The sequence below is a fragment of the Dreissena polymorpha genome, chromosome 9 (genome assembly GCF_020536995.1).
Source record: "Dreissena polymorpha isolate Duluth1 chromosome 9, UMN_Dpol_1.0, whole genome shotgun sequence".
Lineage (NCBI taxonomy): Eukaryota > Metazoa > Mollusca > Bivalvia > Myida > Dreissenidae > Dreissena > Dreissena polymorpha.
The window spans coordinates 72,245,726-72,264,760 of record NC_068363.1 but is presented as its reverse complement, the minus strand read 5'-3'; the positions used below and the strand labels follow the sequence as shown (position 1 = coordinate 72,264,760).

General features: G+C 36.8%; 1 protein-coding gene across 1 annotated transcript in view; it reads right to left on the bottom strand.

Annotated features, from left to right (window-relative positions):
* The window catches only part of LOC127846161 (myelin transcription factor 1-like), a 97,411-nt gene that overhangs the window by 33,646 nt on the left and 44,730 nt on the right, over positions 1-19,035 (bottom strand). Inside the window, exons 11-12 of the mRNA XM_052377337.1 lie at positions 16,875-16,997; positions 7,549-9,409 (exon numbers count right to left, since the gene is read on the bottom strand). Of these exons, the coding sequence (XP_052233297.1) occupies positions 7,549-9,409; positions 16,875-16,997 (1,984 nt within the window). The remainder of the gene's footprint in view (positions 1-7,548; positions 9,410-16,874; positions 16,998-19,035) is intronic.

Below are 19,035 nucleotides of genomic sequence, written 5' to 3'. Positions count from 1 at the left end.
GAACATGCATGTTAAAAACAATCAGCGAAGAATGGACATTTTTATCAATCCGATGGGATTAAATATTTAATGGCAAAAAAATTAACTTGCTATATCTATACAAGATCAGTTCATTCATCAGAACGAAATGATGATGGGACATCATTCTTCATTGCTTCATGACATCAATACATATGGGCCTCGCTCTGTGAAAAGGGGATGAAATGCAAGTGCATAAAGTGTTGTCCAAGATTAGCCTGTGCAGTCCACACAGGCTTTTCAGGGACATCACTTTCCGCTTAATATTATTTGTTAAAGAAAGTCTCTTCTTAGCAGACTTAGCGGACTGCACAGGCTAATCTGGGAAGACTCTTTACACACACACGCATTAAACCCCCATTTCACAGATTGACTCATATCAATTCTTAGACTGCATGCCATGCCAACATACACTGGCACACATCTGGTCTATCCAATACATGTAATTATGTTATTAACTCTTTCAGTGCTGAAACCGAATTTTGATGGCCTTTGCAAACAGTTTGGATCCAGATGAGACGCCACAGAACGTGGCGTCTTATCAGGATCCAAACTGTTTGCTATTCTGATAGTATTCTTTGATAATAATTCGAAGAAAATGCTAATTTTAGAACTTCAGCAGACAACATTTTAGCAGACGACAATTTCCCAGCATGCAAAGGGTTAAGCCATTCTCTGGGAAAACGAATCCACACAGGCTCATCAGGGATGACAAAACTGACAGCTTAAATTGCAGTCCCTGATAAGCCCATTCCAACTGCACAGGCTAATCTGGGACAACACTTTACACACATGCATTAATCTTCATTTTCCCAGCACGCAGCTCAATAAGTTCAGAGTCTTTAATAAATAACTAAAAGAATCTTTTAATGCATGGAATATTCTCAGTGGCTTCTATTTGGAGAATTTGTTGAATTGTCTGTTTGGCATATAGGCAGAATAAAACTTAGCTTAGTAAAACAGTTAATAAGACAAAGGAAAAAACAATCTAACAAAGACAAGAACTTTAAACATGAACCATCAGAAAAGGATGTGTTTTTTAAAGACGAAACAGTTCTTTTTAATATAAGACAAGGTCACCGTGGCGTAGTGGATATGGTGTCCACCTAGCTATCGGGAGGTCACGGGTTCGATCCCCATTGTGGGAGCGTTCTTTAGATCCCCCATAGACACCCAGCAAACAGACTCGAAGCGTTTCAAATAAGCCTTAAGCTTTCTATGCAATCCAGCTTAAATAAATAGGTTTCAATATAAGACACATCATAAAATACTTAATCAAACTCACATCAACTCATCATAAAAATGTTGCAAGAGCCTTTCAAGTCTTTTGGAGTAAATAAGGAAGTGAGCAACACTGTGAAAACCTGGCTTAATGCATGTGGCTAAAGTAGTGTCCAAAATTAGCCTGTCCATTAAACACAGGCTTAATGCATGTTGCTAAAATATTGTCCAAAATTAGCCTGTCCATTCAACACAGGCTTAATGGATGTTGCTAAAGTATAGACCAAAATTAGCCTATCCATTCAACACAGGCTTAATGCATGTGGCTAAAGTATTGTCCGAAATTAGCCTGTCCATTCAACACAGGCTTAATGCATGGGGCTAAAGTATTGTCCAAAATTAGCCTGTCCATTAAACACAGGCTTAATGCATGTGGCTAAAGTATTGTCAAAAATTAGCCTGTCCATTCAACATAGGCTTAATGCATGTGGCTAAAGTATCGACCAAAATTAACCTGTCCATTCAACATAGGCTTAATGCATGTGGCTTAAGTCTTGTCCAAAATTAGCCTGTTCATTCAACACAGGCTTAATGCATGTGGCTAAAGTATTGTCCACAATTAGCCTGTCCATTCAACACAGGCTTAATGCATGCTGCTAAAGTATAGACCAAAATTAGCCTGTCTATTCAACACAGGCTTCATGCATGTGGCTTAAGTATCATCCAAAATGAGCCTGTCCATTCAACACAGGCTTAATGCATGTGGCTAAAGTATGGTCCAAAATAAGCCTGTCCATTCAACACAGGCTAATCAGGGAAACACTTTATGCCTAGACTGGATTTTTGTTTAGGATAGACCTACTTTTAACTTAACAGTCCAAAAAAGCGGAAAGTGTCTGTGCAGACTAAACACAACTTCACATGCATTAGGCCGGGTTTTCCATTTATTGTTTGTGCTCATAACCTCAGTACATTAAGATTAATACTTCTATATTAAATGGTTTCATTTTTTCTTGAAATCACACAAATGAAGACAAATAAAATGATCCCATCTTTTAAACAAGTCAGGTCAGGCCACTTTTCTAGCAACATATTGAGCTTCTAATTGTAAATTAATTAATTCATACAAAATAAAATAGCAACCTATGAGTCATTTGCACAATTAAATTTCAAAGAAAATAATTCAACATTTGTTCATAAATTAATATGGTAAACTGTTAACACAATTTTAAGGGATTAAAAACTCCCTCCTCTAATTTTGAACATAATAATAAGGTACAATGAAATACCTGTTACTGGTGAGTAAATACATTACAGCAAAAGACAGGGTTTTTTCCTCAATTTTATTTAAGCAAGTATATTTAACAAAACAATTTCAAAAGATCTTCTGTAAAAATGTACAAAAAGCTTTAAGCTTTAACAACAACAGCTCATTACAATACACTTCAGGTTATCTAACAATCTGACACTGCCTAAATTGCGCATCTCACATAGAAATGTTAGCTGATACAAATGTTTCATATATGAGCCTTGTTCTGAGAAAAGTGGGCTTAATGCCTATGAGTAAAGTGTCGTCCTAGATTAGCCTGTGCAGTCCGCACAGGCTAATCAGGGACAACACTTTCCGCCTTAACTGGATTTTCGTGTAATAGAGACTTCCTTTAAACGAAAAATACCATAAAAGCGGAAAGTGTCGTCCATGATAAGCATGTGCTGACTGCACAGGCTAATCTGGGACGACACTTTACGCACAGGCATTAAGCCCAGTTTTCTCAGAACAAGGCTCATATATGAAACATTTGTATCAGCTAACATTAAGCCCAGTTTTCTCAGAATGCAACTCATATAATCCTCAATATGAGCAATTGAGACCTACTAATCATTAATTAGACTTTGGGTTATTATCAAAATAAGTACATATAAGAAAATGCTATGTTCAAAGTTGTTTGGTCTGACTCGTTTTTTTTAAATTAGGTTTAATATTAATATTAAATAATTATTCATTGAAAAATATTAAGCATTTTAATTTAAATATTATTTCTTTGACATTTTTTCATTCAGGTAATCTAACATATTAAATATCTTTTTTCGTTCAACAATTGATTAAAAATATTCAATAACTAATAACTTGTTTTCGCACCTTGATAAACATTCCAAACGAAAGACCATAGATTTGAAAAGTATGAAAACATTATCAGATCACTCAAATATATTCCCCACAACAAATTGTGGCGCTCTGTGTTTCATCAAAGTAAAATATAAATCAAAATGTACAATAATTCTAGTACCAGACCATTAGAAAATACATACATGTACTAATACATTTCAAAACATAAGAACATACACACATAGAAACAAATGTACATAGAAGGTAAACATTCATTATACCAGTTGAAATATTTCATATAAAATGTCTAACCATCAGAAGTCGGCAACCTAAATACTTATAATGTTTAATGGTAACATTAATATGTGACAAGAAATATATAATAAAACTGCAATTAAACTACTTGTCAAAAAATATTTTATCATTCTGTGAATATCATTAAGGTAACCGTTTAATAGAAGAAATATCAAATTATGATATAATTTTTTCTCTGAACTGTATGCTCATGAATTTTTTGTTATTGACATCTGTTTAGAACAAAATTGCTTTAGTAAGTACGCAGATACCACATTTTCATGATTTGCCCCATCAGAAAGCCCCTTTAGAAGTATGAAAACTCTACTCAAGTAATAAATGGTATTGAAAGGGACATTTTCACAGATTTTGGTATGTATTGAAGTTTGTCATTAAATGCCTTATATTGATCAATATAATATTGGAATTACAAAGTTCTAGTAAACAAGAGATGTGTTTGTCTGAAACACAATTCCCCCTACTGCGCCACTTTGATTTATTTATTTTTGTTTTTGATTATATCCCTTTAAAAAATATTACCTCCTTGTAAAAATGATCTGTAACTGCCAAATGATAAATAGAAATTATCACCCTTTAAAGCTTGCTACTTCCCTTGGATTTTATTTTTTTTTCCTTTGACCTTGAAGGATGACCTTGACCTTCAAAACTCAAAATGTGCAGCTCCATGAGATACACATGCATGCCAAATATCAAGTTGCTATCTTCAATATTGCAAAAATGATGGCTAATGTTTAAGTTTTTGGACTGACAGACGGACAGGCAGTTCAAATGCTATATCCCTACCGGGGGCATAAAAAAAGAATACTATTAAAGAAAAAAAAAAGTAACCCTAAAGTTTAACTGGGCTAGAACCACTAAACCCTCGAGTAAAAGTTTATTGCTTAGACCACTCAGCCATGCTTATCAGGGACCTTTTTTAACTGATTTTTTATGTCCTCCAGTCTATACTGGGGGACATATTGTTTTTGCCCTGTCTGTTTGTTGGTTTGTTTGCGTCAAACTTTAACATTGGTCATGCATGCCAAATATCAAGTTGCTATCTGAAGCGACATAGAAGTTATGAGCTTTTTTCGAAACCTAAACGCGAAACCTAGACGCAAAGTGTTACGGAAGGACAGACGGACAGACAGACGGACGGTCTGATCATTATATGCCCTCCTTCAGGGGCATAAAAAGTTATTCAAGAAAGATTTTTTTTGGAAATGCAACATCACATCCATAACATCAGGAATGGTATTAGTACATGTAAGTGGTAAATTGCCAACAGCCCAAAACGTTTACAGGCAATCAATTTCACTTTAAAAAAAAACCTGTTTGGATCACTTATTTGACATTGAATATGCACCATATTTAAAGTAATTAATTGGGACAAGCGTTTGCTCTGCCATATGAATGAAAGGTCACTCATATACAAGAACATGCAATAACAATTACAAAACACTAAACTGAATTTTTCAAATAATTCTGTCCTGCACAAGCACTAGTAAATTTACCTATGATTTTTTTGGTAACAATCAGTGCATAGCATTATTTTATCAACAGTATCTGGTAGAGTTTTAATCCATATAACATCAATCTAACAAAGCAAGGTATAAAATATTCAGTACTAACCATGCCAGAAATAATATTGGAAAAAAATAATGTATATTTTTATATAATTATCAAAGTACAGTTCCCGAAGACTAATGACAAAAGTTACATTAACAAAAGTTAACACAGACAATTTGTTTTTAAGTATACACGTAGAACAAAAGCTCTATTGCATTCAAACTTGGTTGAACCAGACGTTTGGTTACTTTACTCACTATGAAATTACTTTTCAAAAATGTCATACTTGTTCAGTCAAATACAGAAATTGAAAACTGACAAGGCTTGGAGCGTTAAGCAGAAAGAAATAACAAACATCTACTACAGTAACATTTATTTTTCATTATCATAAACAACAAACTTCAAAAACCTTGCATAATTCTGAAACAAATATGTTTCAATTGTATCAACATTTGTATACTTAGCCAATAAAGCTTACATAAAATATTTAACAAAGTGTCATCAAGACAGGATAGTAAAGAATACTTTATAAAACAAGTACAACATCACATTGTGTACACCGATTTTAAGTTAACAAGAACTCCATTTGTTTAATTTACCCATTTATGCCTAGTGTCGAGAAAAAAGGCCATGGCAAACAGCGTAGACCCAGATGAGACGCCGCATCGCATCAGGGTCTGCGCTGTTTGCTTAATGCTTAAATTTTCTGTAAGAAATATTCGAAATATAGAAATAAACATACTAGACATCCCTAATTTTGGAAATAAATTGATCCAATTTAGAAGGATGGGAGAGTCCACTAGGCATAACTGGGTTAAGATAACGTAAATTCTTCTAAGCTATGGCAGTATCCTGATTTCTCTACCATGGAAAGCAAATTCCTGTCAAAAGATAAAGCTGAAACATTATGCATATATCCCATATAGCCCTCATAATTGCCTATAGTTTTATCAACCCAGCTTCTAGTTATCCTAGGATCCAGATTTGTTGACAGTTTTTATTTCATTAACCACAGCAACCAACATTTTTGTTGGAAAATTCAACTGAAATATCATGCATATTTTTTATATGGCATACTATCATAACAAGTTTCATCAACCATGCACAAGTACTTAATGAGTTATTGCAGATTGGGACGAACAGATGGACAGAGAGACCAGGTATAAACCTAAAGTCCACACATGGGAACTGCTTGGAAACTAATAGAAGGCAAACAATTATCACTGTGCTGAAATGATTAGAAAATGGAGATGATGTTAAACTAAGAGTAAGTACAAACTAAAAAGATGTACCGGTAATGCCAAACTCTAGTTAATACAATAGAAAATAAAATGATGTCAAAAAAGAGAAAAAATGAAATTCAATCAATTAATAAGCAATAACCACTAGCAATATTAAATTTCATCATACTTAAATCAATGCTTAAGTGTTTAATTGATTAAATGAACAGACCAGGGTACATCACAGTGTTTTTTTTCACTGACTGATTTTGTAGCCTCACTTCAACTTTGCAATGCAAAAGTCTAGCACTCAAAGCAAGGTAATCAATAGAAAAAGAGCCGAGCATTTCACAAAATACAGGTAAAACAATTGCCTCAAATATAAAAGAATGTGATTTAAAACCCACTTCCTGGGAGGTATCTATCCCTCTTTAGGGACCCTTTAGCCCACTTCCAATGGGTTCACTAAAACTCAGCACTATCAAACAGATGATCCACAACATTTATACAAGCATTCAAAGAAGCATTCAACAGCACCAAATCACCCTCATTTCTTTAAGATTTCAAATTACTAATTCATCTTCCTACAGCATCCAGACAAAAATTATACCTGCTTCAGACCTCACAACAAAAGCCAGAGGACATGAGCTCTGGGGAAAAGGGTCTTAAATCATGTAGGAAAAGCATCATCCCAGATTAGACTGTGCAGTCCACACAGACTTATCAGGGACGACACTTTGTTTTCATGAAATTTCTTGTTCGAAGGAAGTCTCTTCAAAACAAAAATCCAGTTTAACAGGAAAGTGTCGTCCACGATTAGCCTTTCAGGACTGGGACCACAATGGTAATAAGTGAAATCATTTTCGCTTTTTTGTGTTATCCCTGGTAATGGTTAGCATTTCATGGTATATTTATTTATTTGAACTTATATTTGTTATATTATGCATGTATTACTTAGCTAGTCATTCATCAGTATTTGTAAGTATGTATCTATTTGTTTGTATCTTACCATGATTTGTGTATCAGTGCCAAAATAAAACTACTATCTGGGAAGACACTTGAATCACATGCTTTAAGCCCCATTTTCCCAGACCATGGTTCAAACCCATTGACAACCACTAGTCCTCCTCTGTACCGTCAGTGATGAGGCTTTCTGAAGTCAGACAGGGTTCCTCCTCATCCTTTACAAACACCTGCCAGCTCTGGTCTTCTTGGAACTCGAAATTAAGCTGGCCACAGCCAGTGAGCGCTTCTGAATCTTCAGCCATCATCGATACAAACTCGTCATTAAGCCTTTCTTCTTTTGCTTGTGATGTGCTGCTTAAGACACTGTCCATTTGCTGAGAGCCGTTGGTTGGCCGACTGTAAGAGGCACTGGTGGGAACCATTAGTTTCCTTTGATGGGCATGCTGGTTTGCTGAGGTAGGTCTAAATACAACCTGTCCGACTTCCTTTTCTCCTTCAGACCTTCCAGTAATTAAAACCTCATTCTTTTCTTGTCCTTCCTTTTTATCAGATGCATCTTCATCATTATCCTCATTTTTGGATGAATCATCTGCACCTGCCATGCCTTCAGTGTCTCCTTCCATTTCCTCACATTTATCTTTATTTGATTTCAACAGCTTATTTTTTAACTTATGTAGTACATACTTTATCACAGGTGCCTTGTTGCCATTTTCTTCGCTTTGTTCTTCATTATTAATATAAATTTTAATGTCTTCCTGAAGATTGGACGAAACTTTGCTCAAATTTGAAGTGCTATGACTGTTATCATCAGCAGCATTTACATGCATACCCTGCCCAGCAATCGATCTAAGCTCATCCCTTTCTTCCAGCTCTGGTTTTAACATTTTCTGTAAAGGTTTACCTTTAGCTTTTTCGATGATTGACTTGCTCCACATTATTTCCTTACTCTGTTCAAGGATAGCGTGGTTAGATTTTTCCAGAGCTGATATCATTCTCGCATAATTTGAGCGCGGGGATTTGTGCTTTGCTTCTGCACTTGAATCGGAATCGGTTACAGATAGAGATACATTCGTGGAGTGAGTACTGCTTTGGGTTAAAATAGATTTCATTTGTGGGTATGCTACCTGTTGAGTAAGTGATTGCTTAGGAGCAGTGTGACGTGTTAATGGTACGCGTATGGTTTCATATTCTTTAAACACAGGTTTAGGGGCACCTATCGGGACTTTAAACACAGGTTTAGGGGTTGGAAAAGACATTTTGAGAGGAATATTATCTGTAGGTTTAAAAACAACGTACCGCTCAACAGATATGGAAGAAACTGATGTATTTGTGTCCGTTTTATCACTGGAATTACTCTCAGTGACTTTACTAATGACATTCTTGTCCTGATCTGCTGAGGTGTTCTGGGTTGCTGCTTTATTCTTGAAATACGCAGGTGTGGGAATGGTCAAAACTGCGTCTGCTGGGATGGACATCACTTTATCTTCATCGTCACTGTCTGCTCCACTCTGTCTCTGAATAAAACAAGGCTCACGTTCCGACTTGTCAGTCCTTTTCTTTATAGCCTCGAGCAACCTTTGATCCTCCAAACTGTTGAACTCGGCTGGCTGACTAATCAGGGAGGAAATAACACTGGCAGCATCTGTCTTTGAGTTGTCTGACTGTACTGAAGAGAAAGATGACTGAGATGACTGGGATGAATTTGAATCTGTAGAAGAGGATCGAGGCTTTGGCCTATAGCCCTTTCTTTTACCCAGAATGTTTGGCCGTTCTCTTACCACCGGTCTGGTTACACGAGGGGAATCAGCTTCCATCATTGGACTCTCTGCATTGCTTGTGGCAGAAGCCTCCGAAGTCCCAGAAACAGGCAGGGATTCTTTGCTCGTCTTTGAGTCATTGTATCTCTTTAACTCCTTGACTAGGTTTATTGTCGTTGCTGCAAAAGACTGGTTGTTCTTTGGGCCGCTGTTGAAATTCTTAGAAAGAACCAGTGGCCTGAACTGTTTGCTTGCCCCTGAAAAGAATCAAAGTATACCATCATACCATAAGCTAAATTGATAGAATATAAAAATGAATATGGATTACTTGCAAAGAATTTGTTTCACCTTAAGGAAATTTTGTAAGAGCTTAAATAGAGTGCTATTCAACATATAGCGCCATCCACACACCTGTATGTTGCTCAACAGACCTGTAATTGTTTGATTTTGGGCCACATTTAAGATAATCATTATAATACAAGAGGGCCACATTTACCTATGGTTATACGACAAAATGGGCCATGATGACTCTATGTTGGTCACAGTGTGACAGATGTGGTAAATAAAAAGTTAACCACAATTATATTCACAAGAGGGCCAAGATGGCCCTAGTTCGCTAACATGAGAGGAGTCGGTTCATTCAATCTTTACCAAACGTCAAACTTGACCTAGATATTGTCCAGACAAACATCCTGGTCAAGTTTCATCATTATTGAACCAAAACTCTGGCATATGGAGTGTTTTTGTTTTTGTAAGATTTGACCTGGTGACCAATATTTTGAGTTGACCCCCTAACCAAACATCAAACTTTGCTTAAAAAAATAAATATGACCAAGATTCATAAAATCTGAAACAAAATTGTGACCTCTAGAGTGTTTACAAGGATTTTGTATAATATAATGAAAATTTGGACAATCTAAAGGCAATAATTATGGCATTAATTATGTGATATATATAAAACCAATCTTTTCACCAAGTTTCATGATAATTGGGCAAAAAATGTGACTTCAAGAGTGTTCACAAGCTTTTTATACTATATAAATATGAGAAAACTGCCCCCCCCCCCCCGGCAGCCATGTTATTCAACTGACCGGAACCATTTTTCAAACTCAACTCTTATATCAAGGAAACAAATGTTCTGACCAAATTTCATGAAAATTGGGCCAAAAATGTGACTTCTAGATTGTTCACATGTTTTCATTTTATACATATAGAGAAAAATGCCCCGCCCACTGGCCGCCATGTTTTTTCACCGATCTGGACCATTTTCGAACTTGTCCAAGATATCAATAAAACCAATGTTTTGACCAACTTTCATGATGATTGGGCAAAAATTGTGACTTCTAGAGTGTTTACAAGGTTTCTCTATAGCCAAATAAGGAAAACTGCCCCCCCGGCAGCCATATTATTCAACTGACCGGAACCATTTTCAAAACTCAACTCTCATATCAAGGAAACAAATGTTCTGACCAAATTTCATGAAAATTGGGCCAAAAATGTGACTTCTAGAGTGTTCACATGTTTTACTATATACATATAGAGAACAAGATGTGTTTGTGAAACACAATGTCCCCTATATGACGTTTGACCTTGACCTTGACCCTTCACCACTCGAAATGTGCAGCTCCATGAGATACACATGCATGTCAAATATAAAATTGCTAGCTTCAATATTGCAGAAGTTACATTACATGAGCAATTTTGACCCATATATTTGACCTAGAAGGATGACCTTGACCTTGACCTTTCACCACTCAAAATGTGCAGGTCCATGAGATACACATGCATGCCAAATATCAAGTTGCTATCTTCAATATTGCAAAAGTATTCATAAAATAAGCGATTTGGGCCACATATATTTGACCTCTGACCTTGAAGGATGACCTTGACCTTGACCTTTCACCACTCAAAATGTGCAGCTCCATGAGATACACATGCATGCCAAATATCAAGTTGCTATATTCAATATAGCAAAAGTTATTGCAAAATGTTAAAGTTGGCGCAAACCAACCAACAGACCAACCAACCAACAGACCAACAGACAGGGCAAAAACAGTATGTCCCCCACTACTCTAGTGGGGAACATAAAAATGCCCTAGCCACTGGCAGCCATGTTTTTTCACTGATCTGGACCATTTTCGAACTCGTCCGAGATATCAATAAAACCAATGTTTTGACCAACTTTCATGATGATTGGGCAAAAATTGTGACTTCTAGAGTGTTAACAAGGTTTCTCAATAGACAAATAAGGAAAACTGCCCCCCACCCCCTGGCAGCCATGTTATTGAACTAACCGGAACCATTTTCGAACTCAACTCTCATCTCAAGTTAACAAATGTTCTGACCAAATTTCATGAAAATTGGGCCAAAAATGTGACTTCTAGAGTGTTCACATGTTTTCACTATATACATTTAGAGAAAAATGTCCCGCCCACTGGCGACCATTTTTTTCACCGATCTGGACCATTTTCGAACTCGTCCGAGAAATCAATAAAACCAATGTTTTGACCAACTTTCATGATGATTGGGCAAAAGTTGTGACTTCTAGAGTGTTTACAAGGTTTCTCTATAGCCAAATAAGGAAAACTGCCCCGCCCACTGGCGGCAATGTTATTCAACGGACCGTAACCACTTTTGAACTCAACCAACATATTATTAAGACAAACATTTTGACAAAGTTACATGAAGATTGGGCATGAAATGTGACTTCTAAAGTACATTTTAAAAGTTTTTTCTTTTTTTGTGACCTAGTGACCTAGTTTTTGACCCGACACGACCCAGTTTCGAACTCAACCGAGATTTCATTGGGACAAAGCTTCTGACCAAGTTTCATGAAGGTCAGACAATAAATGTGGCCTCTAGAGTGTTTACGAACAAATGTGGACGGACGACCGACAGCGGACGGACAAAGACCGGTCACAAAAGCTCACCTGAGCAATCAGGTGAGCTAAAAATCAAAACTGAATTCTCAACTGCAAACACAACTCAAATATCAAAAACAAAAAAACTATAAAAACAAAGACATTCATCAACAAAATATTTCAATTAAAGTCATTACCAATAAGAATAGATCAAATAACAAAATTGTGAAAAAAGTAATAGCAGGCTTTAAATGACTGAATCAGTAGATTTTTCCTAGAGTTAAAAGGGGTAAAAACTTTTAAATTACTAAAAGGGCCAAGGTGGCCCTATATAACCTTGGCCCTAGATTGCACACCAATTTAATGGGACATGGTCAATTTTGATCACACTTATTTACACTGTTTCTCCAATACAACGCAGATGACGGAGCCACAATAAAGCGTTATAAATGGATCCACATTATAAGTTCTGAGCTCATTCATTCATAAATTATTGCAAGATTGTGTTTTCTTTCGACAATAAATGCATATAAATCCTATAGTATTGATAGTTGTATACATATTGCTTTTCTAATGTGCATATATATCCGATAATCCTATATAATTACTAAATAACTTTTAAAAAATCTGACCATTTAAGATGATAAATTTGTTTAAGAATTTCATAAACACAAACCTATGCCATTCTTCTGAAGTGTTTAAGAATTTCACAAACACAAACATATGCCATTTTTCAGAAGTGTAAACTGTACAATGCATTATGTGACAGTGGTTTCATGGTGCACTGTTCAGATTAAATTGTATCAACCAATGGACGAGTGACCTTGACCTTTCACCTAGTGACCTGAAAATCGATAGGGGTCATCTGCAAGTCATGATCAATGTACCTATGAAGTTTCATGGTCCAAAGCATAAGCGTTCTTGAGTTATCATCTGGAAACCACTTTACTATTACGGGTCACCGTGACATTAACCTTTGACCTAGTGACCTGAAAATCAATAGGGGTCATCTACAAGTCTAATCAATGTACCTATGAAGTTTCATGATCCTAGGCCTAAGCGTTCTTGAGTTATCATCCGAAAAACGATTTTACTATTTCGGGTCATCGTGACCTTGACCTTTGTCCTAGTGACCTGAAAATCAATAGGGGTTATCTGCGAGTCATGATCAATGTATCTATGAAGTTTCATGATCCTAGGCATAAGCGTTCTTGAGTTATCATCCGGAAACCATTTTACTGCTTTGGGTCACTGTGACCTTGACCTTTGACCTGAAAATCAATAGGGGTCATCTGCGAGTCATGATCAATGTATCTATGAAGTTTCATGATCCTAGGCAAAAGCGTTCTTGAGTTATCATCCGGAAACCATTTTACTGCTTTGGGTCACCGTGACCTTGACCTTTGACCTAGTGACCTGAAAATCTATAGGGGTCATCTGCCAGTCATGATCAATCTACCTATGAAGCTTCATGATCCTAGCCATAAGCGTTCTTGAGATATCATCCAGAAACCATTTTACTATTTCAGGTCACCGTGACCTTGACCTTTGTCCTAGTGACCTGAAAATCAATAGGGGTCATCTGCGAGTCATGATCAATCTACCTATCAAGTTTCATGATCCTAGGAATAAGCGTTCTTCAGTTATCATCTGGAAACCATTTTACTATTTCGGGTCACTGTGAACTTGACCTTTGACCTAGTGACCTCAAAATGGATAGGGGTCATCTGCGAGTCATGATCAATGTACCTATGAAGTTTCATGATCCTAGGCATAAGCGTTCTTGAGTTATCATCCGGAAACCATTTTACTATTTCGGGTCACCGTGACCTTGACCTTTGACCTAGTGACCTCAAAATCAATAGGGGTCATCTGCGAGTCATGATCAATGTACCTATGAATTTTTTTTATTGTAGCCATTAGGGTTCTTGAGTTATCATCTGGAAACCATTTTTCTATTTCAGGTAACCGTGACCTTGACCTTTGATATAGTGACCTGAAAATCAATAAGGGTCAACTGCGAGTCATGATCAATCTACCTATCAAGTTTCATGATCCTAGGCATAAGCGTTCTTGAGTTATCATCCGGAAACCATTTTACTATTTCGGGTCACAGTGACCTTGACCTTTGACCTTGTGACCTGAAAATCACTAGGGGTCATCTGCAAGTCATGATCAATGTACCTATGAAGTTTCATGATCCTAGGCATAAGCGTTCTTGAGTTATCATCCAGATACCATTTTAATATTTCGGGTCACCGTGACCTTGACCTTTGACCTAGTGACCTGAAAATCAATAGGGGTCATCTGCCAACCATTATCAATCTACCTACAAAGTTTCATGATCCTAGGCATAAGCGTTCTTGAGTTATCATCCGGAAACCATTTTACTATTTCGGGTCACTGTGACCTTGACCTTTGACCTGAAAATCAATAGGGGTCATCTGCGAGTCATGATCAATCTACCTATTAAGTTTCATGATCCTAGGCATAAGCGTTCTTGAGTTATCATCCGGAAACCATTTTACTATTTTGGGTCACTGTGACCTTGACCTTTGACCTAGTGACCTGAAAATCAATAGGGGTCATCTGCGAGTCATGATCAATCTACCTATCAAGTTTCATGATCCTAGGCCAAAGCGTTCTCGAGTTATCATCCGGAAACCATTTTACTATTTCGGGTCACCGTGACCTTGACCTTTGACCTAGTAACCTCAAAATCAATAGGGGTCATCTGCAAGTCATGATCAATGTACCTATGAAGTTTCATGATCCTAGGCCCAAGTGTTCTTGAGTTATCATCCGGAAACCACCTGGTGGACGGACCGACAGACCGACTGACAGACCGACATGAGCAAAGCAATATACCCCCTTTTCTTCGAAGGGGGGCATAAAAAGTACTTTAACTTCTTGCTCAACTATAAATACAGATCAACTGTAAACAAAACTGTAACAGCAACTTAAGAATACAACTGAGGTATTGTTTGTAACATAATACTCACACAACACGATTTTAAACTATTCCTTCAAGTCTGAATATACATGGAAATCTGCTCAATTTAATGGCAATACTGTCATTTTTAACACTTTTTGAGGAAATTAAAACAGCACAGCACCATCAGTAAAGAATTTGTAATCATTTATTTTTCATTCTATTTTAAGCAATTTGAAACAAAATTATTTAAAGCAATTTGAAGCAAAATAATAAAACTTTGTTACAATCATGTTTTCCAGTAATTCAGTGTTAACAATTGTTATTTTAAATCAATTTATCCAACAAATACTTAAAATGAAAGGGCTTTTTAATTAATTTACAAAGCTAGGATCATCTTAGGTGTCGGCCCAAATAAACAAGCCATGTGTCCATAGGTTACCAATGTCTAATGATTCCACATTTGTCTTTGAAGTCTGCTTATGTCACAAACTAGCTTTTTATGGCACATGTAAAATGTGACCCCTATGTGTCACCTTGACTGTGCATCCATAATTGGTAAGTTATAACCTAATGGCATGATGAATGACAAAGTTACACGCACAAGTATTTTATATCCTTCTTTGACCTTTGAACTCTATATATACTTAGTAGGCAGCATTTTCCCAGGTTGTTGCTAAGGCCCCATGGCAAAGACCCACAGTTGGTTAAAAAAAATTAAATTTGATTTGTCCTATAATTGAAATTCTGTATTAATCCTGAGCTCAAGCAAGCACACATTGAATATAACTTCAAAGTGAGTTCCTTGGTTGGACCTGACTTGAAAATTCAGGCACATGGGTACCCTTTTTTGTTTATTCAGGCAAAGAAGTACGCCTAATTAGCAAATTCAGGCATAGTGGTGCCATTGTGCTAAAAGGCTCTGGTGAAAACGCCTGCAAAGTGTGACTATGTCCTTTGAGGTTTGCAGATGGTTGTTACAAGCCAAATGTAATCTTATGATGGTTTACATTTGTGCCACTTTTTTTAAATCCATCAATTCATGTCAAAGTTATGACTCCAACAGGAATTTTCAAGCCGTTTTGAGGCCAACTTTGACCCTCACCGGAGACATTGAGTTTTGAGGAAGGGACAAGGGTGTTAAACTCTACATGTTATTCTTATGATGGCGAACATTTGTGCCCAGTTATTAAACAAGATGTGTTTGTGAAACACAATGTCCCCCTATATGATGTTTGACCTTGAAGGATGAACTTGACCTTGTGAAGGATGACCTTGACCTTTCACCACTCAAAATGTGCAGCTCCATGAGATACACATGCATGCCAAATATCAAGATGCTATCTTCAATATTGCAAAAGTATTCATAAAATAAGCCATTTGGGCAACATATATTTGACCTCTGACCTTGAAGGATGACCTTGACCTTGACCTTTTACCACTCAAAATGTGCAGCTCCATGAGATACACATGCATGCCAAACATCAAGTTGCTATCTTCAATATTGCAAAAGTATTCATAAAATGAGCGATTTTGGCCACATATATTTGACCTCTGACCTTGAAGTATGACCTTGACCTTTCACCACTCAAAATGTGCAGCTTCATGAGATACACATGCATGCCAAATATGAAGTTGCTATCTTCAATATAGCAAAAGTTATTGCAAAATGTTAAAGTTGGCGCAAACAGACCAACAGACCAACAGACAGACCAACAGACAGACCAACAGACAGGGCAAAAACAATATGTCCCCCACTACCATAGTGGGGAACATAAAAATCCATCAATATATGGCTAAGTTATGGCTGAGGTTACTGGTAGGAAATTTTCATGCAGAAACAGACACAACAACAAACAATGCTATTTGAATGCAGTGCATGGGCATACAATATACACTTTTTAAACAGGTAAATGGGACCCAACCTACCTTTATTGTTGATCTCCTCCTGCATGTGTTTGGCAGCCAGCTTGATGAGCTGTTTCTCTGTACAGGCCGCCAGGATGGCCTTGGAGGGGTCGTCCTGCTTGGGCAGTATCACCATGTGGTACTCTGAAAACACAAACATTAAGTCAACGTATGAGCAAACTGCACAGGCTTATTACAAACAACACTTTCTGCCTTAACTGGATTTTTGTCAAGAAGAGTCTTCCTGTAAATAAGAGGGCCAGGCCAAAAAGCTACGTCCGTTTCTGGTCTCCTTGGTGGAAAAAACAGGGTCGGTAGGTAGGGATTTTTTTTTTCGGGTCCAAGAATAGAAGGCTACTAAAGCTTAAAATAAGAAAAACATGTATATATATATATGTTTTGTTTGATTGATACTACATCTTACATGAACGAAAATGAACGATTTTTTAAAATATTTTTTTATTTTTTGGTGACCCCAATAAAAAGTTGAGGGTCGGCGCCTATTCTTGAGACACTGTGGGCGACCAGAAACTGACCTATTTTTTTTTTGGGGGGGGGGGGGGGGGCCCCAGAGGCCCGCAATAACTCACCCAAGGCTTCAGGGAACTGAACAAATCTCAGCTACTTGTTGTCTTGTAACCATTTCCAAACTTGGCCAAAATATCTAGAGAGTTAACAAGATTTAGCTATAGCCACAAAAAGAAAAATTCCCTGCACACTGAGGGCCATGTTTTTTAACATATGGGAACCATTATCAAACTCAGCCCAGCTATCATAAGAACAAATGTTCTGACCATGTTTCATTAAGATTGGACAAAAATATGACTTCTAGTGTTTCATTTTAGCCATTTGAAAAAAATGCCTTTTTTCCGACAAACCATAACCATTTTAAAACACAGCCAAGCAATTATTACAACCAATGTTCTGATTGAGTTTCGTAAAGATTGGACCATAAATATAACTTCTAGAGAGTTAACAAGATTTAACTATATCCATACAAGGACAAATTCGCTGTCTCCTGGCAGCCATATTTTTCAATAGACCGGAACCATTTTCGAACTTATTCAAGGTATCATTACAACAAATGTTCTGACAAAGTTTCATGACCATTAGACAATTAATATGACTTCCAGAGTGTAAAAAAAGGTTTTACTATAGACATACAAGAAACAATGCCCAGCCCCCAGGCGGCCATGTTTTCAACCAGAACCTTTTTCAAACTCTTCCAAGACATAATTGGAACAAATCTTCTGATCAAGTTTCAAGAAGATCGGACAATATGTGGCTTCTAGAGTGTTAGTTATTGCAACACAAGACAAACGACAAACAAAATGCGATCACCTGTTGTGCTCAGGTGATCATACACAGGGGTTATTCAGCACTGTCTGCGCCTCCAGAAAACGGAGGCACTCCCAAAGCAAACGGACCCGATCCCAAACCAAAATTATAAAAAAAAATCCCAATTTCCAAAAAAAAAACAATAAATAATTCTTTTTTTTAAAGAAAGAAGTGTCTTATAACTTGTTTGACTAATCAGTGTTTGTTTTTGGTAAAAAATATCTGCTCTAAGGATTTGACTTCACAGTTCTTATCTCAGAGTGAAACTGTAACTGAAAAACAAAACTGCAGTACTTGAATAAACGTTGAACATGCCCAATATTGCATCTGTCTAAATAAAGAAGACAAAATAACAAATAAAAACACATTTATTTGTTAAACCACTGAATTATATAAGCATGATAAATACCCAATTTTTTCCCAAAATGAGCCGTTTTTGTCGATAAAAATTCCCAATTTGGTCAGACTCCTTTTCCCAAAATAGGCAGAAAAAACCCTGATACAAAAAATACAATAAAAGTGGATATTAATGTACCTGATAAGCCTGTGCCAGTAGCAAAACTTTAAGCACAAAAAATGAAAACCCTATTTCACAAAGCCAGGCTCATATATACGGAATATTAGGCTAGTCAATTGTTCCAAGAGTTTGTATCACTTGAGTGGCTTGTGCGATGACGTATCACACGAGAGGCGGAGCCTCGAGTGTGATGCGAAATAGCACAAGCCACGAGAGTGATACAAACTCTTGGAACAATTGACAAGCGTAATATTCCTTTTATTATATAAAACAACTAACGAAAACAGTTAACAGTTGTATTTTTTACTTTAACAAAACTGACAAAAC